This window comes from Malus domestica, chromosome 03, assembly GCF_042453785.1.
Source record: "Malus domestica chromosome 03, GDT2T_hap1".
NCBI classification, from domain to species: Eukaryota; Viridiplantae; Streptophyta; class Magnoliopsida; order Rosales; family Rosaceae; genus Malus; species Malus domestica.
In genome coordinates this window covers 6,329,706-6,354,028 of record NC_091663.1, presented here as the reverse complement: position 1 = coordinate 6,354,028, position 24,323 = coordinate 6,329,706, and the positions used below count along the sequence as shown (strand labels likewise).

General features: G+C 37.6%; 4 protein-coding genes, 1 long non-coding RNA gene and 1 pseudogene across 5 annotated transcripts; 1 reads left to right on the top strand and 5 right to left on the bottom strand.

The window, feature by feature from the left end:
- Window positions 1-776: 776 nt before the first annotated feature.
- LOC114824148 (uncharacterized) lies at window positions 777-1,346 on the bottom strand. The gene has a single exon (XM_029100545.2). The coding sequence runs from the start codon at window positions 1,344-1,346 to the stop codon at window positions 777-779; it is 570 nt and encodes a 189-aa protein (XP_028956378.2).
- Window positions 1,347-3,764: 2,418 nt separating this feature from the next.
- Window positions 3,765-4,553, top strand: LOC139194173 (uncharacterized). The gene is made up of 2 exons (XR_011578945.1): window positions 3,765-4,247; window positions 4,345-4,553. It is a non-coding gene; the product is annotated as an uncharacterized lncRNA (long non-coding RNA).
- A 552-nt stretch (window positions 4,554-5,105) lies between these two features.
- On the bottom strand, window positions 5,106-5,675 carry LOC139194172 (uncharacterized). Its single transcript, XM_070818566.1, has one exon. The coding sequence runs from the start codon at window positions 5,673-5,675 to the stop codon at window positions 5,106-5,108; it is 570 nt and encodes a 189-aa protein (XP_070674667.1).
- Window positions 5,676-10,351: 4,676 nt separating this feature from the next.
- On the bottom strand, window positions 10,352-10,921 carry LOC139194171 (uncharacterized). Its single transcript, XM_070818565.1, has one exon. It carries the CDS (start codon window positions 10,919-10,921, stop codon window positions 10,352-10,354), a length of 570 nt encoding a protein of 189 aa, XP_070674666.1.
- Window positions 10,922-13,171: 2,250 nt separating this feature from the next.
- Window positions 13,172-16,447, bottom strand: LOC139194620 (uncharacterized; annotated as a pseudogene).
- A 5,783-nt stretch (window positions 16,448-22,230) lies between these two features.
- Window positions 22,231-22,800, bottom strand: LOC108169977 (uncharacterized). Its single transcript, XM_017324381.3, has one exon. The coding sequence runs from the start codon at window positions 22,798-22,800 to the stop codon at window positions 22,231-22,233; it is 570 nt and encodes a 189-aa protein (XP_017179870.3).
- Between the last annotated feature and the right edge of the window lie 1,523 nt (window positions 22,801-24,323).

The window sequence follows — 24,323 nt, the reverse complement described above, 5'->3', positions numbered from 1 at the left end:
TCCGCCAAAAACCTAAGTTCTTTCTTTTCCAAAAAAATCTCTATACACTTTCTCTCTCAAATTCTAACTTTGGCATCAGAGGTTCTTTGGCCAAAGCCCCTATAGTGTGGTGGAACGCGGTTTTTCCTTTGAATTGTTCAAATTCCGCCTCAACAATTTCTATTTCTTTCTTGAACAAATAGAGATGGAGGTCGAGATTCCATAGCACCACAACAATTTAATGAGCAAGCCAACTTCGTCTCTGAACTCAAGTCTTCACTTTCACCCGTGTATCCTATCAACAGAAGCGTGCTCGACGTGACCAAACTCATTGAAATTTGAAAGCAGAAGAAAAGTGGAGAAAAAGATAATCCAAACCACAAAACTCAAAAGTGTAATTGTATCAGTATCAATGTGACTCCATGTTGTGCGGTCATCGGAAATGCTAACATGGTTATATATGCACATTGCCATGCGTTTTTTTCTTCATCTATTCAAATTTGAACAATCAATAAAAGAATTATAGTTTGAAAGTTTCCACTTATGCTATCAAGATTGAAGATGCATAGCAAATTGTGTTCTTAAGAATTCAACGTATAGTATATTTGGGTATGTGTGTAATATGGACAACCAAAAGAGCAACACAGAAGGATTCAATATTAAAACAACTTTTTGTTTTCTTACAGTAATTTTTCATTTTCTTTTCTTTTACAAATTAAAGATAGAGTAATCATATGTATATTATTTAGTATTCAAGTAATGCGTACTAAATTTAATACATTGTTCACATATCTTTTCTAGATATGGAATAACTGGGAAGTAATGAGGAATGCAACATCCCTATATAACATGGTCAAAAAGTTTGTCGAAGATACTAAATAAGGAAGTTCAATTTCGGTAGAGGTCAATGCTTTTCCGCAACGAACAATTTCGTCTTGTACTTGTGTGAGTATTTGGGAGACCGATTGGTCAATATCTTTGATCCCTCGTATTGAGAAAGCGAAACCATCTACTGCAAAATCATATGAATCTGCACATTGTTTTACTGCTTCGGAGCCCTTAACAATATTGTTGTCGGTGGTGTTGAGGGCATTGACAAAGAAAGCTTTGCTTTGTTGTGCGTTTGTTAGTGCTAATTTAAGAATGGCTGTGTCAAGATCTTTGAGATTAGATGCTGATCGAGTTGGAATATCTTTCCAAAGAGATTTTACACATTGCTTGTAGTTGTAGCCGAATTGGTCTTGGGTTTGCTTGCAAACGCTTCTAATTAATGGAGACGCTCTTGCATTTGCAAATGGTGTTGGAGACGATGAAAGACATAAGAGCAATGATGCAATGAAAGTTGCATATCCGATTGAGGAGTCCATTTCTCAAGGTGTATGTTTCTTAAATTGAAGAAGTGATTACAAATATTTGTTTGATTTATGGAATGGATGAACGGAGATCATATTTATAAACAACACAAGGAGCGGGAATGGGTCTAAATTTAGGGGTGTAGAAGGTAAAGAAACCCATTTCTTTTTATGTGACTAGTTTTTATTTTTTCTTTAACGTACTAACTAATAACACACTGGATGCAAACCAACTAACCTTTTCTAGTTTAATTAACCAACTCCTCATTTCTAGAAACTCCAACATAACCAAAAGTGATGCATGCTTATCAAAAGGAATTTTTCATTACATCGCAAGGATTAATTTAAATCATTTCATTTGTTTTTTAACTGATTCATTTACATCCATATTTACTTATCAATATATATGATGTTAGAAGAATCTAAAAAATTCAGATTGATAGTATTAAAGGAGTTTCTTTTAGCCCATTTCGTCGTGTTTGGTTAGTAGCTTAGAAGGATCGAACCCTATTAAGCGAGGTTACGATAGGCGGCCTATGAGCGTGGGGACATGGACCCCTAACCTAGAACTCTAGCGCCTCATCCGGCCTCCGGAAAGTTTATGGAACCTAAGGGTTGTGGATTATAACATCCAAACTTTGGCTTTACACCATTCGAAGGAATAATCAAAATGGCGTTCTGATAATCAGTTGAGGGAGCATAATAAAAAAATTTGTGTTTGATTTCCAGACATATTCCGTTCACACCAATGTTTTAAATATCGCTAGATCGTTATCGAGCGGCAGGTAGGGTTCTAACTAGTTGCCTAAGGTTTTCTTTTATCTTAATTAAATTTATTATATGACATACAAATAACTGCATATATATTTAAAAAAATTATAATTGTAATGGGAAAACTTAAAATGAAAAATATAAATATAAATAAATTATATAAAGTACTACAATTTATTGAAAACATCAAAGAACTATCGCAAAAAGAGACGACCACATTGCATTTTTGGTTTCCTTTTTCTGTCAGGGAAAGGGTGAGTCAAGACTCAAAGTTAATTAAAAAAAACAAAACAAACACTTATTCTGCCTAAACCCGCGTAGATGCCATACTTGATTTTCTAACCATTTAGTAATTAATCGTGGTGCTGGATAGCTGTCTAGACTACTTTTTAGAACATCGATTCACACTGCTTTCACCATCTATCCTTCGCCTATCTTCATTGATCTTCATATCACATATTTTTCATCAATCTATATAATTAAAAATAAAATTAAAAACTTAAGACGAATTGGTTATCAAACTAGCTCTTAAGTTTTAATTTTGTACCAAAATGTATTGAGGGCTTATAGAAACCTAATGTAACTATCAGAGTTGAAGCCCATATTGAAAGTTATCAATTTGGTTTTGCTACAACAGATGTGATCGATATTAAAGTTTTACTAATCTCTAAAACTGGAATATGACTTGTTGGAATGCACCCACCAGTTTTCCAATGGCGGAAAGTACTACCCTTCGCTTCTAGGAAGTTAGCATATTGCCACCGGACCTTGAGTTAGAAGTGGTGTGGTTGTGCGCAGTCATTTTCTTTGAGTTATTGAAATTCCCACCTGCCTCAACATATCATGTCGCTTTCCTGCACGGACGGAGATGGAGGTCGAGATTCCCACAGCACCACGACAATTCATTGAGCGAACCAACTTCGTCTTTGAAATCAAGTCTTCCTTTTGACCCCTGTATCCTATCAACGGAAGGGTGCTCAACGGACCAATCTTTAGATCTCTTTCTTGCCAATTGGCTTTTTCTTTGTGAGATTGTATACCTAAAACTCATTGAAAACTGAAAGCAGTAGAAAAGTGGAGAGAAAGAAAATCCAAACCTCAAAGTGTAATTATATCAGTATCAATGTGGCTCCATGTTGTGCGGTCATTTGAAATGCTATTATGGTTATATATGCACATTGCCATGCGTTCTTTTCTTCATCTTTTCAAATTTAAATAATCAACAAAGAATTAGAGTTTGAAAGTTTCCACTGATGCTGTCAAGATTAAAGATACATAGCAAATTGTGTTCTTAAGAATTCACACTACAAGAAAAGTGGGCTAAGAACACAATTGATATGTGTCCTTTTCATTTTCATTGAGCACCAATACATATCTGTGCGTGTTGAGTATCTTTGAACACAAAACTATTTTATATGTGCTCTCGAAGCAAAAAGAACACTGGTTTGTGCCGAAAATTAAGTGTATTTGTGCCTCCTTGCATGTGTCACCCTTATAAATGTTAGAAATAAGATTTGTTTATTAATTTAAGAAAGCACAATAAAAGATTTCGTGCACAATAAAAGATTTTCGTGTCCATTGCTTTTACTTTTTCCCATTCTCAATTCCTTTACATTTAGTTCACGCCTTTCCTCTCTCACCCCCTCTCTTAAACTCTACTCCTTGTCCTCCTCAGCAGTCTTCCTTTCTCCCCCATCCTCTCTATCCTTCCTCTTTCATGCAACAAAGTCGTTGTCCACCCGTCACCAACGACCGTCTAATTATACACCTCTAGAATCCTCTTGTCGACCTCTGTCTCTCTCTCCGACTCCCTTTCTCTCTCTACCTTCCTAGATTCAGTCCGTCTCTCCTTCTTTTCCCGATCTGGTGGTTTTTGATGAACCAATCCAAGGCATAACTCCCAGATTCGGACCATCTTTATTCTCTACATTCCCAATTCCTAGAATCGGTCTCTCTCTCTCTCTCTCTAATTCTCTCTTATTTGATTTGATTTTCAAAAAATATATAGATCTATTTGATTTTCTTTCCAACTATTGTCTTCTTCAAGCTACATCGATCTAGATAGTCAGAAAGATATGGGCAAGCAAAAATGGCGGGTCGCCGGAGGCCACCCTAGAAACAACCATTGGCATCTTCACCATCAAGGTAAATTCTCCTTTTTCCCAAACTTTCCCTTCAATTTTCTTTCACTTTCTCAGTAACCAAATGGACGATTCAATTTTCTTTCACTTTCACTGTGCAGGTTCACTTAAAACCTTAATATTTGATGTTCTTATTCTTGAGAGAACCGATATTCACTTAAAACCTTTATAATTTTAGTTGGGGATAGAACATGTAAAATTATAGTTGTTTTTATATATAATGGTTGTGAATATCTTTGTAAATTGTAATATTATAGATGCTTGTGGTTGTGGGCTGTTTTAATTTTATGAAAAAATAATTTTTTGTTTAGCCTCAAATCTCAATTTGTAAGTGATTTGAGTTTTTAATTTTTTTTTTGAATAGTTGACATATTAGGCACAATAACAATAAATGTGCTAACATACATGGGTGGCAGCAGTCATTTGACAACTTTGTAAGAACTGGGCACAAAAGGACCTTTATTTGTGCTTACACTTTTCAGCATAGCATACCTTATTGTGCTCTTTGACAAATGGTAACGCCCATAGAAGGCACAGACAATATTTTAGTTGTTGCATTGTTGCTATTGGTTCATGGGCGCAATTGTTGGTGCTCTTTGGCCTCAAAGGTCACATATAATTTATTCGCATTGCCCATATTTATTGTAGAATCAACGTGTAGTATATCTGGATACATGTGTAGTATATATGGACAACCAAAATAACAACATAGAAGGATTCAATTTAAAACAAATATTTTTTCTTACATTAATTTTTCATTCTTTTCTTTTCTTTTACAAATTAAACATACATTAATTATATGTATATTATTTAGTATTTAAGTAATGCGTACTGAATTTAATACATTGTTCACGTATCTTTTCTAGATATGGAATAACTGGGAAGTAATGAGGAATGCAACATCCCTATATAACATGGTCAAAAAGTTTGTCGAAGATACTAAATAAGGAAGTTCAATTTCGGTAGAGGTCAATGCCTTTTCGCAACGAACAATTTCATCTTGTACTTGTATGAGTATTTGGGAGACTGATTTGTCATTGTCTTTGATCCCTCTCACTGAGAAAGCGAAACCGTCTACCGCAAAATCATATGAATCTCCACATTGTTTTACTGCTCCAGAGCCCTTAACAATATTGTTGCCGGTGGTGTTGAGTTTATTGACAAAGAAAGCTTTGCTTTGTTGTGCATTTGTCAGTGCTAATTTAAGAATGGTTGTGTCAAGATCTTTGAGATTAGATGCTGACCGAGTTGGAATATCTTTCCAAAGAGATTTTATGCATTGCTTGTAGTTGTAGCCAAATTGTTCTTGGGTTTGCTTGCAAACACTTCTAATTAATGGAGATGCTCGTGCATTTGCAAATGGTGTTGGAAATGATGAGAGACATAAGAGCAAGGATGCAATGAAAGTTGCATATCTGATTGAGGACTCCATTGCTCAAGGTGTATGTTTCTTAAATTGATGCTAAAGTGATTATAAATTATTCGTTTGGTTTAAGCAATGGATGAATGGAGATCATATTATAAACAACTAAAGGAGCAGGTATGGGTCTAAATTTAGGAGCGCAAAAGGTAAAGAAACACATGTCTTTTGACGTGTTTAGTTTTCTGGTCCTTTAGTTTTTGTTTTTTCTCTTACGTACTAACTAATAATGCATTGGATGCAAACCACCAAACCTATTCTAGTTTAATTAACCAACTCATCATTTCTAGAAACTCAAATATATCCAAAAGTGATGTATGCTTATGAAATTTTTTTTTTTATTCCATTGCAATGATTAATTTGGCCATTTCATTTGCTTTACTTATCAATAGATATCAAAGAATCTAAAAAATTCAAATTGACAGTGTTAGAGGAGTATCTTTTAGCCTATTTCGTTGTGTTCGGTTAGCAATTTGGGAGGCTCAAGCCCTATTAAGTATGGTTGCGATAGGTGGCCTAGGGGCATGGGGACATGGATCCCTGGCTCGAAAGTCCAGGGCCTTGTTCGACCTCCGAAAAGTTTATCCAACCTAAGGGTTGTGGGTTATAACATTCAAACATGGGCCTTGCACCGTTCGAAGGAATAATCACAAGGGTGATTCGGAAATCAGCCAAGGGAGTATAATCAAGACATTTTGTGTTTGATTTCCATTCCGTTCACACCAATTCTTTCCAGAAATGTTCTGTTCACACCAATGCTTTAAATCTTTATTAGATTTATTATATGACATATAAATAGGTGCATATTTATACTTAAAATAAATAAATAAACTATACTTGTAATGGAGAAACTTAAAATGCAAAAAATATATGTAAATAAATTATAAAGTACTACAAATTATTGAAAACATCAAAGAACTATCGGAAAGCGAGACGAACACATCGCATTGGATGCAAACCACCAAACCGATTATAGTTTAATTTGTTTTGAACTGAAACCAGCTTCTCCTTTCTAGAACATGACAAAAAGTGAAGCATGCTTAACAAAAGGATTTTATTTTATTTTATTACATCGGAAGGATTAATTTAGGACATTTCATTTGCTTTCTACAAATTCATCTACATTCATATTAACTTCTCGATAAAAATAATATATAGACTTCTGAAGAATCTCAACAAATTTATATTTGCTATAACAAATTTAAGTGTGTCTATCATAAGCGAAAACGGAAAAGTACATATGAAACAATATCCAACAATATGCTTTACTAGACAAAAGTTGGTATATTCTTTATTGCTTTTAAGTGCGACGGCATCTGAAGGTCTTCATAACCTTTTCCTAACCATTCATTGGCATCTGAAGGTCTTAATAATATATAGACCCTTATCATAAGAATAGTCGTCCCTCTGAAACTCCAGGCACAGCCCAGGCAAACAATCATTATGTCCATTATTCGCCTGTTCTGGTGACAATTCTTCTACCAAGCATTAGTGTTTTCGTTGTTCCCTTGTCTCTTTACGCAGTTCTCTTAACAATCAATCCTTCGATTATAATAATGATCATTAGTTAGCCTTAATTTAACTGATAAAGAAATTTCTTGTGGGAAACTTTTGTGCTCTAGTTTTATTCATGCTTGTAAAAGTACCAAATTTTAAATTTTAGTGCTACTGGACTTCTTACGTTTTTCAATTATAGTTTGATATATGCGAATAATTTTTTTTTTACGTCATTTCATTAAGTCTCACGCAGATAATGTGGAGTAAAAAATAATCAAGAAAATTATGGAGGCAACACGTGTACTTTTGGGTGAAAATGACAAAATTACCCTCAAGCTATACCAGAACTTCCACGAACAAGCAACGGACAATCACGACTCAATCAAGGTCAAAAGTAATCAAAATAGGTATTTATTCAAAATCTATTTCATCCATCATCGTCAAATCCTCCCCGCAAGGTAACCCTCAATTATTCATTCAAATTAGGATTAATTACCTAAATTAATTTCCTAATTGATTGCAAGATATTATTTTGACATATTATCTTGCAATTACACCCAAAAACCACCATAACTGGCCCCTTTTTCTCCAAATAGGGGTCGACCACACCCCTATAAATAGCTCTCATTTCTCCCAAAAACCTAAGTTCATTCATCTCCAAAAATTCTTTAAACACTTTCTTTCTCAAATTCTAATGTTGGCATCGGAGGTTCTTCTGCCAAAGCCCCTCCCATTCATCGTGGCCGTGTAAGGCTCTTGGCCTTGACCTAAGGTGTTAATTGTTTTGCATGTGCATTTTCGTCCAAGAAGAATAAGGCGGAAATTTGCAACCACAAATTGGTGCTTTCATTGACAGTTTGATTCACACGCTTGAAGAAGACTCTCGCATTCAAGGTTTCTCATTTTTTGTTCATTCGTAGATTTTTCGTATGTTTTTATTCTTAGAATTTTTTCATATAAATTTTTTGTTGAATAAACTTAAAAGAAAAGTACAATGACAAGAAATTTGGAAACCACAACGAATGAAATTAACTACGTTCAAAGATACGGATCAAGTGGTGGAGATTTTGATGTAGCCCTAACACGAGGATCCATAAGGCTCAACGCGGCAGCAAGAGGAGCAATTTTGCCACCATGGAGCACCACCACCGTGGCAGCCATCAGTGGGGAGTGGGCCAACTTCATGGCAGCAAACCATGGTCTTCTGCGCTGCCACTACAGCAGCCCAAACCCAAAACCAAGCCCAAGCCTAGGCGCTGGTTATAGCTGTGCAAGTAGCCTAACAGGCAGCCTAATCTACAGCCCACGATGTAGGGCAGCCGATCCAACCATAGTGTGAGCAGGCCCAAACCGCTCCCCAAGCAGCGCAGGCCCAAGACGCATTGCAGGCCCGAGTTGAGCTGACCATTCCCTCGGCCTAAATCCAATACGTTCCCTGCACCTCACCCCGCCCACGTGCCCTGTATGTGGCACTGCTTACTTCCACTGCCGAACCAGCTCCCGTGGCTCACTTGGTGATCCCGATCGGTCCAAGACCGGTTCAACAGTCCCAGATTCAGATTTTTTGACCAATGATTGAACCGGGGACATTTTCATCCCATTTCTCCATATATTTGACATTTCCTAACTTAAATATTGTGCTTGGAGTCCATTACACTTCCGCTACTCAAGGAGACGCATACCGTCCAAGGTATTCCAACCCAAATGACGAACCACTCTTGTCACGGCAAGTTATAGAGTTGACAAGCACCCTCGCATAGCAGACGACCTTGGTGAATCAACTCTTACAATGTACTGAGATGCAACGTGCTCTAGACGAGGTGTCCCGAATCATGACAAGGGCAGACGACGAACCTCTCCAGCAGCGTCTCGGTAAATGGCCCATCAACCAGCCACGATCTAAGCATTCTAATAGTTTACTCTCCCGCCTGGATCCTCGAGATAGCGTATGCTCTCATCTTAGTAGGCGAATGAGTGTGCACTCCCGATTAAGTCTTCAGACTAACATACGTTCATGGTTAAGGCTACACTCCGATTATCAATTTGGACAACCTTAGCAAAGTGTTCATTCATAACTAAACTTGTAAGGAGCATTCTCCACCTCACATCGGAGTAGGTAGCATGGCGAATTGAGAGAAATAGTCACTCAATCCAGCGCAAGTTCAACCGGTAGCCTGCAAACAGCTCACTCACTTACCATGGACGTGTCATATGCACCGCAGCCACGGCATAGACGAGTCAAGCAAAGGGAAGAACAACCTAGACTAATAGGTCACAATCGGGGGCAGTCGAAAGTTCCATTGCCCCAGCAGAGGCAAATTCAAGAAGAAGTTAAAAGGCTCTTGACTGAATGATTACGCAATTTCTAGCGCAACGAGGCTACTGACGCTGCGCTTTGACGAGACATGACTAACATAAGTAGGTCACCATTCATGGATGAGATTGAGCAGACAAATCCACCTCGCGGGTTCACTATACCTCACTTTACTCTGTATAAGGGTGACAAAGATCCAGACCAACATCTCAAGCACTACCACAGTACCATGATCCTCTACAAGAACAACGATGCGCTTACGTGAAAAAGTTTTGCCACAACTCTACAAGGCGACGTGCAAGACTGGTTTAACACCCTACTGCCATAGTCGATCCAGAGTTTCAATGAAATTTCCTTAGTTTTCACTAAGGAATATTCATCTAACCGCTCAATCAAAATGACATCTGATCATCTTTTTAGCATCGTAAAAGGCTATTGGGAAACAATTCGCGACTATGTCAAGAGGTTCAAAGAAGGCCAAGATTGTTAGTTGTAATGAAGACATAGCAACAACAACATTCAAAAATGGGCTTCCCACCGAACACCTTTTTTTCGAAAAATTGATCATGGGAGAAGAACAGACCCTGGTAGTCTAACAATAAAAGAATTATAGCTTGAAAGCTTCCACTGATGCTGTCAAGATTAAACATGCATAGCAAATTCTGTTCTTAAGAATTCAACATGTGGTATATTTGGGTATATGTCTAATATGGACAACCAAAAGAGCAACACAGAAGGATTCAATATTAAAACAACTTTTTGTTTTTTTACAGTAATTTTTCATTTTATTTCCTTTTACAAATAAATATAGAGTAATTGTATATATATGATTTAGTATTCAAGTAATGCGTACTAATACATTGTTCACGTATCTTTTCTAGACATGGAATAACTGGGAAGTAATGAGGAATGCAACATCCCTATAAAACATGGTCAAAAAGTTTGTCGAAGATACTAAATAAGGAAGTTCAATTTCGGTAGAGGTTAATGCTTTTCCGCAACGAACAATTTCGTCTTGTACTTGTGTGAGTATTTGGGAGACCGATTTGTCATTATCTTTGATCCCTTGCATTGAGAAAGCGAAACCGTCTACAGCAAAATCATATGAATCTGCACATTGTTTTACTTCTCCAGAGCCCTTAACAATATTGTTACCGGTGGTGTTGAGCGCATTGACAAAGAAAGCTTTGCTTTGTTGTGCATTTGTTAGTGCTAATTTAAGAATGGCTGTGTCAAGATCTTTGAGATTAGATGCTGATCGAGTTGGAATATCTTTCCAAAGAGATTTTACGCATTGCTTGTAGTTGTAGCCGAATTGGTCTTGGGTTTGCTTGCAAACGCTTCTAATTAATGAAGACGCTCTAGCATTTGCAAATGGTGTCGGAGACGATGAAAGACAAAAGAGCAATGATGCAATGAAAGTTGCATATCTGATTGAGGAGTCCATTTCTCAAGGTGTATGTTTCTTAAATTGATGAAGTGATTACAAATATTTGTTTGATTTATGGAATGGATGAATGGAGATCATCTTTATAAACAACTCAAAGAGCGGGTATGGGTCTAAATTTAGGAGTGCAGAAGGTAAAGAAACCCATTTCTTTTGACTTTAGTTTTCTGGTCCTTTAATTTTTGTTTTTTTTTTAACGTACTAACTGATAACACACTGGATGCAAACACTAACATATTCTAGTTTAATTAACCAACTCCTCATTTCTAGAAACTCCAACATAACCAAAAGTGATGCATGCTTATCAAAAGGATTTTTTCATTACATCTCAAGGATTAATTTAAGTCATTTCATTTGTCTTTTTATAGATTCATTTACATCCATATTTACTTATCAATATATATGATGTTAGAAGAATCAAAAAAATTCAAATTGATAGTATTAGAGGAGTTTCTTTTAGCCCATGAATGTGGGGGCATGGACCCCTAACCTGGAAGTCCAGCGCCTTATCCAGCCTCCGAAAAGTTTACAGAACCTTAAGGTTGTGGATTATAACATCCAAACTTGGGCATTACACCATTCGAAGGAATAATCAAAAGGGCATTTTGATAATCAGCTAAGGGAGCATAATCAAGAAATTTTCTGTTTGATTTCCAAACATATTCTGTTCACACCAATGTATTAAATATCGCTAGGTCGTTATCATGCGGCGGCTAGGGTTCTAACTAGTGGCCTAAGGTTTTTTTTTTTTTCTTAATTAAATTTATTATATGACATATAAATAAGTTCATATATATATATATATATATATAAATAAGTAAAAATTATAATTGTAATGGGGAAACTTAAAATGAAAAATATAAATATAAATAAACTATATAAAGTACTACAATTTATTGAAAACATCAAAGAACTATCGCAAAGAGAGACGACCACATCGCATTCTTGGTTTCCTTTTTTTGTCTGGGAAAAGGTGAGTCAAGACTCAAAGTTAATTAAAACAAACACTTATTCTGCCTAGACCCACGTTGATGCCATTCTTGATTTTCTAACCGTTTAGTAATTAATCGTGGTGCTAGCTAGCTATCTAGACTACTTTTTAGAACATCGATTCATACTACTTTCACCATCTATCATTTGCCTATCTTCATTGATCTTCAGATCACATATTTTTCATCAATCTATATAATTAAAAAAAAAATTAAAAACTTAAAACGAATTGGTTATCAAACTAGCTCTTAAGTTTTAATTTTGTACCAAAATGTAGTGAGGGCTTATAGAAACCTAATGTATTCCACTATCAGAGTCGAAGCCTATATTGAAAGTTATCAATTTGTTTTTGCTACAACAAATGTGATTGATATTAAAGTTTTACTAGTCTCTAAAAGTGGAATACGACTTGCTGGAATGCACCCACCAGTTTTCCAATGGCAGAAAGTACTACCCTTCGCTTCTAAGAAGTCAACATATTGGCATCGAACCTTGAGTTGGAAGTGGTGTGGTGGTGTGGTGGTGTGGTGGTGCGCGGTCCTTTTCTTTGAGTTGTTGAAATTCCCACCTGCCTCAACAAATTATGTCTCTTTCTTGCACGGACGGAGATGGAGGTCGAGACTCCCACAGCACCACAACAATTCAATGAGCAAACCAACTTCGTCTCTGAAATCAAGTTTTCCTTTTGACCCGTGTATCCTATCAACGGAAGGGTGCTCAACGGACCAATCTTTAGATCTCTTTCATGCCAATTGGCTTTTTCTGTGTGATTGTATACCCAAAACTCATTTAAAACTGAAAGCAGTAAAAAAGTGGAGAAAAAGAAAATCAAAACCTCAAAACTCAATAGTGTAATTGTATCAGTATCAATATGACTCCATTTTGTGTGGTCATTTCAAATGCTATTATGGTTATATACGCACATTGCCATGCATTCTTTTCTTCATCTTTTCAAATTTGAATAATCAACAAAGAATTATAGTTTGAAAGTTTCCACTGATGCTATCAAGATTAAAGATGCATAGCAAATTGTGTTCTTAAGAATTCAACGTGTATTATATCTGGGTATATGTGTAGTATATATGGACAACCAAAATAACAACATAGAGGGATTCAATATTAAAACAATTTTTTGTTGTCTTACATTAATTTTTCATTCTTTTCTTTGCTTTTACAAATTAAACATACATTAATTATATGTATATTATTTAGTATTTAAGTAATGCGTACTAAATTTAATACATTGTTCACGTATCTTTTCTAGATATGGAATAACTGGGAAGTAATGAGGAATGCAACATCCCTATAACATGGTCCAAAAGTTTGTCGAAGATACTAAGTAAGGAAGTTCAATTTCGGTAGAGGTCAATGCCTTTTCGCAACGAACAATTTCATCTTGTACTTGTGTGAGTATTTGGGAGACTGATTTGTCATTATCTTTGATCCCTCTCACTGAGAAAGCGAAACCGTCTACCGCAAAATCATAAGAACCTGTACATTGTTTTACTGCTCTAGAGCCCTTAACAATATTGTTGTCGGTGGTGTTGAGTGCATTGAGAAAGAAAGCTTTGCTTTGTTGTGCATTTGTTAGTGCTAATTTAAGAATGGCTGTGTCAAGATCTTTGAGATTAGATGTTGATCAAGTTGAAATATCTTTCCAAAGAGATTTTATGCATTGCTTGTAGTTGTAGCCAAATTGGTCTTGGGTTTACTTGCAAACACTTCTAATTAATAGAGACGCTCGTGCATTTGCAAATGGTGTTGGAAACGATGAGAGACATAAGAGCAAGGATGCAATGAAAGTTGCATATCCGATTGAGGACTCCATTGCTCAAGGTGTATGTTTCTTAAATTGATGCTAAATTATTCGTTTGGTTTAAGCAATGGATGAATGGAGATCGTATTATAAACAACTCAAGGAGGGGGTATGGGTCTAAATTTAGGAGTGCAGAAGGTAAAGAAACCTATGTCTTTTGACGTGTTTAGTTTTCAGGTCCTTTAGTTTTTGTTTTTCTCTTACGTACTAACTAATAACGCATTGGATGCAAACCACCAAACCTATTCTAGTTTAATTAACCAACTCATCCTTTCTAGAAACTCCAACATATCCAGAGGTGATGCATGCTTATGAAAAGTAATTTTTTATTTTTTTTATTCCATTACAATGATTAATTTAGCCATTGTGGAGCCAAAAATAATCACAAGGCGACACGTGAATTTTTGGTTAAAATGACAAAGTTACCCTTGAGACACACAGGTTGTCTTACGCGCGAGCAGTGGACGATCATTCTTTAATCAAGCCAAGAGTGTCCAAAAAAGGTAACCAATTCCAATTTATCTCATCTATCCTCATCTTAGATAATTACTTCATAACCTACAAATTATTCCATATAAATGAAGATTAATTGGCTAATTAATGGATTAATTCCTAATTAATACATTAATCACCAATTAATCCATTAATCACCAATTAAATCACCCATTTTCACACAAAAACCCTCTAAGGGCCGGCCACCTCCATTCCCTATATATATGACCCGATTTTTACTAAAAAAAGGAGGTCCACACTCTTGCAAAACTCCCAAAAACTCTCCAAATACTTTTCCCTCTAAATTCTAACTTTGGCATCGGAGGTTCTTCGGCCAAAGCCCCCCCATTCATCGTGGGCGCGTGAGGCTCTTGGCCTTGACCTAAGGTGTTAATTGTTTTGTAGGTGCAATTTTGTCCAAGAAAAAGAAGGCGGAAATTTGCATCCACAGCCATTTCATTTGTTTTTTTGACAAATTCTTCTACATCCATATTTACTTATCAATATATATGTTGTTAGAAGAATCCAAAAAATTCAAATTGATAGTGTTAGAGGAGTATCTTTTAACCCATTTCGTCATGTTCGGTTAGCAATTTGGGAGGCTCGAGCGCTATTAAGCACGATTGCGATAGGCGGCCTAGGGGCATGGGGACATGGATCCTTGACCCGGAAGTCCAACGCCTTGTTCGACCTTTGAAAAGTTTATCCAACCTAAGGGTTGTGGGTTATAACATTCAAACCTGAGCTTTGCGCCATTCGAAGGAATAAAAATGAGTTGAGGAAGTATAATCAAGACATTTTGTGTTTGATTTCCAAAAACATTATGTTCACACCAATGCTTTAAACATTGCTAGACCGTTATCGAGCGGCCGTTAGGGTCCTAACTGTTGACCTAGGTTTTTTTTTTTTAATATCGTTATTAGATTTATTATATGACATAAAAATAGGTGCATATTTATACTTAAAATAAATAAATAAACTATACTTGTAATTGTAACATCCGACATCGCCCAGAGAAGTGAATCATGAAGCCTTATATGTATATTTCCACCTCTTCCTAGCACAAGGCCTTTTGGGAGCTCACTGGCTTCGGGTTCCATCGGAACTCCGAAGTTAAGCGAGTTTGCGCGAGAGCAATCCCATGATGGCTGACCCACTGGGAAGTTCTTGTGTGAGCTCCTAGAAATAAAACCGTGAGGGCGTGGTCGAGGCCCAAAGCGAACAATATCGTGCTACAGCGGAGTAAAGCCCAGGATGTGGTGGGGACCCGGCTGGGATGAGACAATTTGGTATCAGAGCCAATCCCTGGCCGGGAGTGTGCAGATAAGGACGTCGTGCTCGTAAGGTGGGTGGATTGTAACATCCCACATTGCCCAGGGGAATGGATCCTATAAGCCTTATATGTATATTCTCATCTCTTCCTAGCACGAGGCATTTTAGGAGCTAACTGTCTTCGGGTTTCATCGGAACTCAGAAGTTAAGTGAGCTCGCGCGAGAGCAATCTCATGATGGGTGATCCACTGGGAAGTTCTCGTGTGAGTTCCTAGAAATAAAACCATGAGGGCAAAGCGGGCAATATCGTGCTACGGCGGAATCGAGCCCGGAATGTGGTGGGAGCACGGGCCGGGATGTGACATAATGGAGAAACTTAAAATGCAAAAAATAAATGTAAATAAATTATAAAGTACTACAAACTATTGAAAATATCAAAGAATTCTCGCAAAGAGAGACGAACATATCGCCTTGGATGCAAACCACCAAACCTATTCTAGTTTAATTTGTTTGAACTGAAACCAGCTTCTCCTATCTAGAACATGACAAAAAAGTGAAGCATGCTTAACAAAAGGATTTTATTTTATTTTATTACATTGGAGGGATTAATTTAGGCCATTTCATTTGCTTTTTACAAATTCCTCTACGTTCATATTTACTTCTCGATAAAAATAATATATGGACTTCTGAAGAATCTCCACAAATTTATATTTTCTATAACAAATTTAAGTGTGTCTATCATATAAGCAAAACGGAAAAGTATATATGAAACAATATCCAACAATATGCTTTAGTAGACAAAAGTTGGCATATTGTTTATCGGCATTTCTTTTCTCTCTTTTTGTTGTTGTATACCGAGACAGACCTTTATCATAAGGATAGTCGTCCCTCTGAAACTCCAGGCACAGCCCACGCAAACAATCCTTATGTCCATTATTCGCCTGTTCTGGTGACATCGAATTCTTCTACCAAGCGTTAGTGTTTTTGTTGTTCCCTTGTTTCTTTACGCAGTTCTCTTTAGAATCAATCCTTCGATTATAATAATGATCATTAGCTAGCCTTAATTTAACTGATAAAAAAATTTCTTTTGGGAAACTTTTGTGCTCTAGTTTTATCCATGCTTATAAAAGTACCAAATTTTAAATTTTAGTGCTACTTGACTTCTTACATGTAAAAACCTTTTCAATTATAGTTTGATATATGTGAATCTCACGCAGATAATGTGGAGTAAAAAATAATCAAGAAAATTATGGAGGCGACACGTGTACTTTTGGGTGAAAATGACAAAATTACCCTCAAGCTACACTGGAACTTCCACGCACAAGTAGCGGACCATAACGACTCAATCAAGGTCAATAGTGATCAAAATAGATATTTATTCAAACTCTATTTCATCCATCCTCATCAAATCCTCCCCACAAGGTAACCCTCAATTATTCATTCAAATTAGGATTAATTACCTAAATTAATTGATTAATTTCCTAATTAATTAATTAATTTTCTAATTGATTGCAAGATATTATTTTGACATAATATCTTGCAATTGCATCCAAAAACCACCATAAGTGGCCAGACCCCTTTTCTCCAAATAGGTGTCAGCCACTCCCCTATAAATAACTCTCATTTCTCCCAAAAACCTAAGTTCATTCTTCTCCAAAAATTCTCTAAACACTTTCTTTCTCAAATTTTAACTTTGGCATCAGAGGTTCTTCGGCCAAAGCCCCCCCCCCAATTCATCGTGGGCGTGTGAGGCTCTTGGCCTTGACTTAAAGTGTTAATTGTTTTGCAGGTGCATTTTCGTCCAAGAAGAAGAAGTCGGAAATTTGCAACCACAAATTGGTGCTTTCATTGAGAGTTTGATTCACACGCTCGAAGAAGACTCTCGCATTCAAGGTTTCTCATTTTTTTGTTCATTCATAGATTTTTCGTACGTTCTTATTCCTAGAATTTTTTCATATAAAAAATTCTTTGAATAAACGTAAAAGAAAAGTACAATGACAAGAAATTTGAAAACCACAATGAACGAAACTTCTTATGTTCAAAGATTCGGATCAAGTGATGGAGATTGCGATGTAGCCCCACCACGACGATCCACAAGGCTCAACGCGGTGGCAAAAGGAGCAACTTTGCCACCACGTAGCACCACTACTATGGTAGCTATAAGGACCACCGTGGCAGTGAAGAGTGGGCCAGATCGATGGCAGCAGACCATAACCTTATGCGCTGCCACTACAGCAGCCCAAACCCAGGCCTAGGCGCTAGCAGCAGCTGTACAAGTATCCCAGCAGGTGGCCTAATCTGCAGCCCATGTTGCAGGGCAGCCAAGCCATGCCCAGCACGAGTAAGCCCATGATGCATTGCAGGCTTGAGCTGCGCTAACCACTCCCTCGGCCCAAATCTAATGCGCTCTCATCACTACACCGCGCCCCGCACATGGCACGACCCACTTCCGAGACCCAACCCATCCCCGTGGCTCAGTTGGTGATCCTGACTAGTCCAAGACCGATTCAACAGTCCTGGATTCAGATTTCTGGACCAACGATTAAACTGGGGACGTATACCGTCTAAGCTCAAGGGGACGTATACAGTCCTGAATTCAGATTTTTGGACCAACTTGACATTTCCCAACTCAAATCTTGTGCCCGAAGTCCACTACACTTCTGCTACTCAAGGAGACGCATACCGTCTAAGCTCTTTCAACCCAAATGACGAACCACACTTGTCTCGACAAGTAAAAGAGTTGACAAGCGTCCTCGCACAACAAACGACTTTGGTGAATCAGCTCTTGCAATGCACCGAGATGTAACATGCTCTAGACAAGGTTTCCCAAAGCATGACAAGGGCAGACAACAAACCTCTCCAGCAGCGTCCAGGCAAACGGCCTCTTAACCAGCCACGATCCAAGCGTTCTAGCAGTTGACGCTCCCGCATGGATCCTCGAGATAGCGTATACTCTCATCTTAGGACGCGAATGAGCGTGCACTCCCAATCAAGCCTATGAATGAGCATATGTTCACGATTGAGGCCACACTCCGATTATCAACATGGACAACCTGCCAGGCGAAGTGTTTATTCACAACTAGGCTCGTAAAGAGCATTCTTCACCTCACATTAAAGTAGGCAGCACGGCGGATGGAGAGAAGTAGTCAATTAACCTGGCTCAAGTTCAACCGGTAGCCTGCAATTAGCCAGCTTGTTTGCCAGGGACGTGCCACATGCACCGCAACCACGACATAGACAAGTCGAGCATAAGGAAGAGCGACCTAGACCAATAGGTCACGACCGGGGGCAGCCGAAAGTTCCACTGCCTCAGCAGAGGCAAATTCAAGAAGAAGTTGAGAGGCTCCTGACTGAACGATTACGCGATTTCCAGTGCAACAAAGCTACTGATGATGCATTTCAATGAAACATGACCAACATAAGCAAGTTACCATTCATGGATAAGATTGAACAGATAGATTCACCTCACGGGTTCACTATGCCTCACTTTACTCCGTACAAGGAAGATGAAGATCCGGACCAACATCTCAAGCACTACTGTAGTACCATGATCCTCTACAGGAACAACAACGCTCTTTTGTGCAAATTTTTTTCCACAACTCTACAAGGCGATATGCAAGACTGGTTTCACACACTGCCGGCACAGTCGATTCGGAGTTTCAACAAACTTTCCTTAGTTTTCACTAAGGAATATTAGTCTAACCGCTCAATCAAAATGACATCCGATCATCTCTTCAACATCGTAAAAGGCCATTGGGAGACAATTTGTGACTATATCAAAAGGTTCAAAGCGGAGAAGGCCATGATTGTTGGCTATATCTAAGGCATAGCAACGACAACATTCAAAAATGGGATTCTCATCGAACATCCATTATTCAAAAAATTGATCATGGGAGAAGAACTGACCATGGCAGCTTCGTATGCTTTGGCGGAGAAGCACGCATTATGGGACGAGGCCAAGCAGTCTAACAAAAATAAGTCAGTAAAAAAGCATCCCTCGACGAGAGAATACTCAACGCTCGAAACATTCACCAAGTTCACAGTTCCAATCGGCCAAATTCTAAGGAAGCTCAAAAACACCACATGTGAAAGGCGATCTTACCAGGCTGGATCAGACAAAATATTGTGCATTCCATCAAGGACCAAGCCACACTACCAACGGCTGCTAGAAGTGGAAGCAGTACCTTGAGAAGCTGACAAATGAGGGCCAATGCGACAAGTATCTTAACAGGTTAACGACACAGCCTACATAAGCAAAGGAAATCTCTATCACCCCCTGAACCCCGTTAGTGTTTTTTCAAATAAGTTTAGTAGCTTAACGAACAAGACCTCACAAGTCGAGGATTATCCAATTTGTTATGCAATTTCTACCTTCCAGCACGGTTGATCCATTTCTTTATTCTAAATAAAGATTCAAGAAGTTATTCATAAGCCTGGCTCAACTGTTGTCTACAACAACTGCTCAAACCCCTATCTGGGTCTGCTCTCCAGTGTGAGAGGATAAATTAATTACTTTCCAATGCGATAGGGGAAACTAATTCCCCAGCACCCATCTAGGTTTGCTTTCCAGTGCGAGAGGATAAACTAATTCCCTGACACTCATCTGTGTTTGCTCTCCAGTGCGAGAGGATAAACTAATTGCTCTCTAGTGTGCGAAGGTAAACTAATTGCTCTCCAATGCGAGAGGGTAAACTAATTGTTTTTCAATACGAGAGGGTGAACTAATTGCTCTTCAGTGTGAGAGGGTAAACTAATTCCCCGACACCCATCTGGGTAAGCTCTCCAGTGCGAGAATGCCACATAGCTCAAAAGATCGAATGCTTGAAGACTAACTAGGCATCAAATGGTCAGGGGGCAACAACCACTTTAGACTCAACAGTTCGCTTATCCGACACTTTATCTTTAGTTGCTCCGATCTTGACAACTCCATCCTTGACTGCTCGGCAGCTGAAAAATCAAACTCAAACAATTTCCTCATTTTTGGCAAGCAGCCCATGCCACGCCACTTCCTCGGCCCATGTCGAGCCAGTCATTGGCTTCAGCCAAGCCAAGCAGCACAAGTAATGACCCCTACCACACCACTTCCTTGCCCCATGCCAAGTCGACTCCTGGCCCCTGCTAGTCGATGTGCCGCACCACCCCGACAGCTGTCCCGTGGCAACACCACCCAAGAAGAAGATAAGGAAAATTAAGATATTATTACATCGGTACAGCGTGGAAAAGACAAAGAAATCAACGGAAGACTGTTCTTTGCACGTGCAAGCAAAGAAGAGTGCTAGGGGGAGGGGAACAAATATCCTCTAGTTTTCTCTCTTACTTGTAGGGATAAATAATTGCCATCCGAAGTTGATTTAATCCCCTACTTAAGGTAGGCTTAAATAGGCTTTGGAGGCGATTTATTTCCCTTTCCTAGAAGAATCTAATTCCAAGTCCAAGTGAGAATTTGCATCAAAGCTGGAGATCTCTACACATGTTGCCCTTTTCTGCGAGCAGCCCATCAAATGTGGGGTATTTGTGGAGTAAAAAATAATCAAGAAAGTTATGGAGGCAACACGTGTACTTTTGGGTGAAAAGGACAAAATTACCCTCAACCTACATCGGAACTTCCACATGTAAATAGCGGACAATCACGACTCAATCAAGGTCAAAAGTGATCAAAAAAGGTATTTATTCAAAATCTATTTCATTCATCCTCATCAAATCCTCCACACAAGGTAACCCTCATTGATTCATTCAAATTAGGATTAATTACCTAAATTAATTGATTAATTTTCTAATTAATTTCCTAATTGATTGCAACATATTATTTTGACATAATATCTTACAATTACACCCAAAAACCACAATAAGTGATCGGATCCCTTTTCTCTAAATAGGGGCCGGCCACACCCCTATAAATAGGTCCCATTTCTGCCAAAAACCTAAGTTCATTCTTCTCCAAAAATTCTCTATACACTTTCTCTCTCAAATTCTAACTTTGGCATTAGAGGTTCTTTGGCCAAAGCCCCTATAGTGTGGTGGAACGCAGTTTTTTCTTTGAATTGTTCAAATTCTGCCTCAACAAATTCTATTTCTTTCTTGCACGAATAGAGATGGAGGTCGAGATTCCATAGCACCACAACAATTCAATGAGCGAGCCAACTTCGTCTTTGAACTCAAGTCTTCACTTTGACCCGTGTATCCTATCAACAGAAGGGTGCTCGACGTGACCAAACTTTAGAACTCTTTCTTGACAATTGGCTTTTTTTGGTATGATTGTGTACCCAAAACTCATTGAAATTTGAAAGCAGAAGAAAAGTGGAGAAAAAGAAAATCCAAACCGCAAAACTCAAAAGTGTAATTGTATCAGTATCAATGTGACTCCATGTTGTACGGTCATCGGAAATGCTATCATGGTTATATATGCACATTAACATGCATTTTTTTCTTCATCTATTCAAATTTGAATAATCAATAAAAAAATTATAGTTTGAAAGTTTCCACTGATGTTGCCAAGATTAAAGATGCATAGCAAATTGTGCTCTTAAGAATTCAACGTGTCGTATATTTGGGTATATATCTAATATGGACAACCAAAAGAGCAACACAGAAGGATTCAATATTAAAACAACTTTTGGTTTTCTTACAGTAATTTTTCATTTTCTTTTCTTTTACAAATTAAATATAGAGTCATCATATGTATATGATTTAGTATTCAAGTAATGCGTACTGAATTTAATACATTGTTCACGTATCTTTTCTAGATATGGAATAACTGGGAAGTAATGAGGAATGCAACATCCCTATATAACATGGTCAAAAAGTTTGTCGAAGATACTAAATAAGGAAGTTCAATTTCGGTAGAGGTCAATGCTTTTCCGCAACGAACAATTTCGTCTTGTACTTGTGTGAGTATTTGGGAGACCGATTTGTCATTATCTTTGATCCCTCGTATTGAGAAAGCGAAACCGTCTACTGCAAAATCATATGAATCTGCACATTGTTTTACTGCTCCGGAGCCCTTAACAATATTGTTGCCGGTGGTGTTGAGCTCATTGACAAAGAAAGCTTTGCTTTGTTGTGCATTTGTTAGTGCTAATTTAAGAATGGCTGTGACAAGATCTTTGAGATTAGATGCTGATCGAGTTGGATTATCTTTCCAAAGAGATTTAACGCATTGCTTGTAGTTGTAGCCGAATTGGTCTTGGGTTTGCTTGCAAACGCTTCTAATTAATGGAGACGCTCTTGCATTTGCAAATGGTGTTGGAGACGATGAAAGACATAAGAGCAATGATGCAATGAAAGTTGCATATCCGATTGAGGAGTCCATTTCTCAAGGTGTATGTTTCTTAAATTGAAGAAGTGATTACAAATATTTGTTTGATTTATGGAATGGATGAACGGAGATCATATTTATAAACAACTCAAGGAGCGGGAATGGGTCTAAATTTAGGGGTGCAGAAGGTAAAGAAACCCATTTCTTTTGACGTGACTAGTTTTTTGGTTCTTTAGTTTTTATTCTTTCTTTAACGTACTAACTGATAACACACTGGATGCAAACCACCTAACCTTTTCTAGTTTAATTAACCAACTCCTCATTTCTAGAAACTCCAACATAACCAAAAGTGATGCATGCTTATCAAAAGGATTTTTTCATTACATCGCAAGGATTAATTTAAGTCATTTCATTTGTTTTTTAACTGATTCATTTACATCCACATTTACTTATCAATATATATGATGTTAGAAGAATCTAAAAAAATTAGATTGATAGTATTAGAGGAGTTTCTTTTAGCCAATTTCGTCGTGTTTGGTTAGTAGCTTAGGAGGATCGAGCCCTATTAAGCAAGGTTACGATAGGCAGCCCATGAGCGTGGGGACATGGACCCCTAACTTGGAAGTCCAACACCTCATCCGGCCTCTGGAAAGTTTATGGAACCTAAGGGTTGTGGATTATAGCATGGTTTACACCATTCGAAGGAAGAATCAAAAGGACGTTCTAATAATCAGTTGAGGGAGCATAATCAAGAAATTTTATGTTTGATTTCCAGACATATTCCGTTCACACCAATGTTTTAAATATCACTAGATCGTTATCGAGCGGCGGGTAGGGTTCTAACTAGTTGCCTAAGGTTTTTTTTATCTTAATTAAATTTATTATATGACATACAAATAAGTGCATATATATATTTAAAAAAATTAAATAAGTAAAAATTATAATTGTAATGGGGAAACTTAAAATGAAAAATATAAATATAATTAAATTCTATAAATTACTACAATTTATTGAAAACATCAAAGAACTATCGCAAAAAGAGACGACCACATCGCATTATTGGTTTCCTTTTTCTGTCTGGGAAAGGGTGAGTCAAGACTCAAAGTTCATTAAAAAAAACAAAACAAACACTTATTCTGCCTAAACCCACGTGGATGCCATACTTGATTTTCTAACCATTTAGTAATTAATCGTGGTGCTGGATAGCTGTCTAGACTACTTTTTAGAACATCGATTCACACTGCTTTCACCATCTATCCTTCGCCTATCTTCATTGATCTTCATATCACATATTTTTCATCAATCTATATAATTAAAAATAAAATTAAAAACTTAAGACGAATTGGTTATCAAACTAGCTCTTAAGTTTTAATTTTGTACCAAAATGTAGTGAGGGCTTATAGAAACCTAATGTAACTATCGGAGTTGAAGCCCAAATTGAAAGTTATCAATTTGTTTTTGCTACAACAGATGTGATCAATATTAAAGTTTTACTAGTCTCTAAAAGTGGAATACGACTTGTTGGAATGCACCCACCAGTTTTCCAATGGCGGAAAGTACTACCCTTCGTTTCTAGG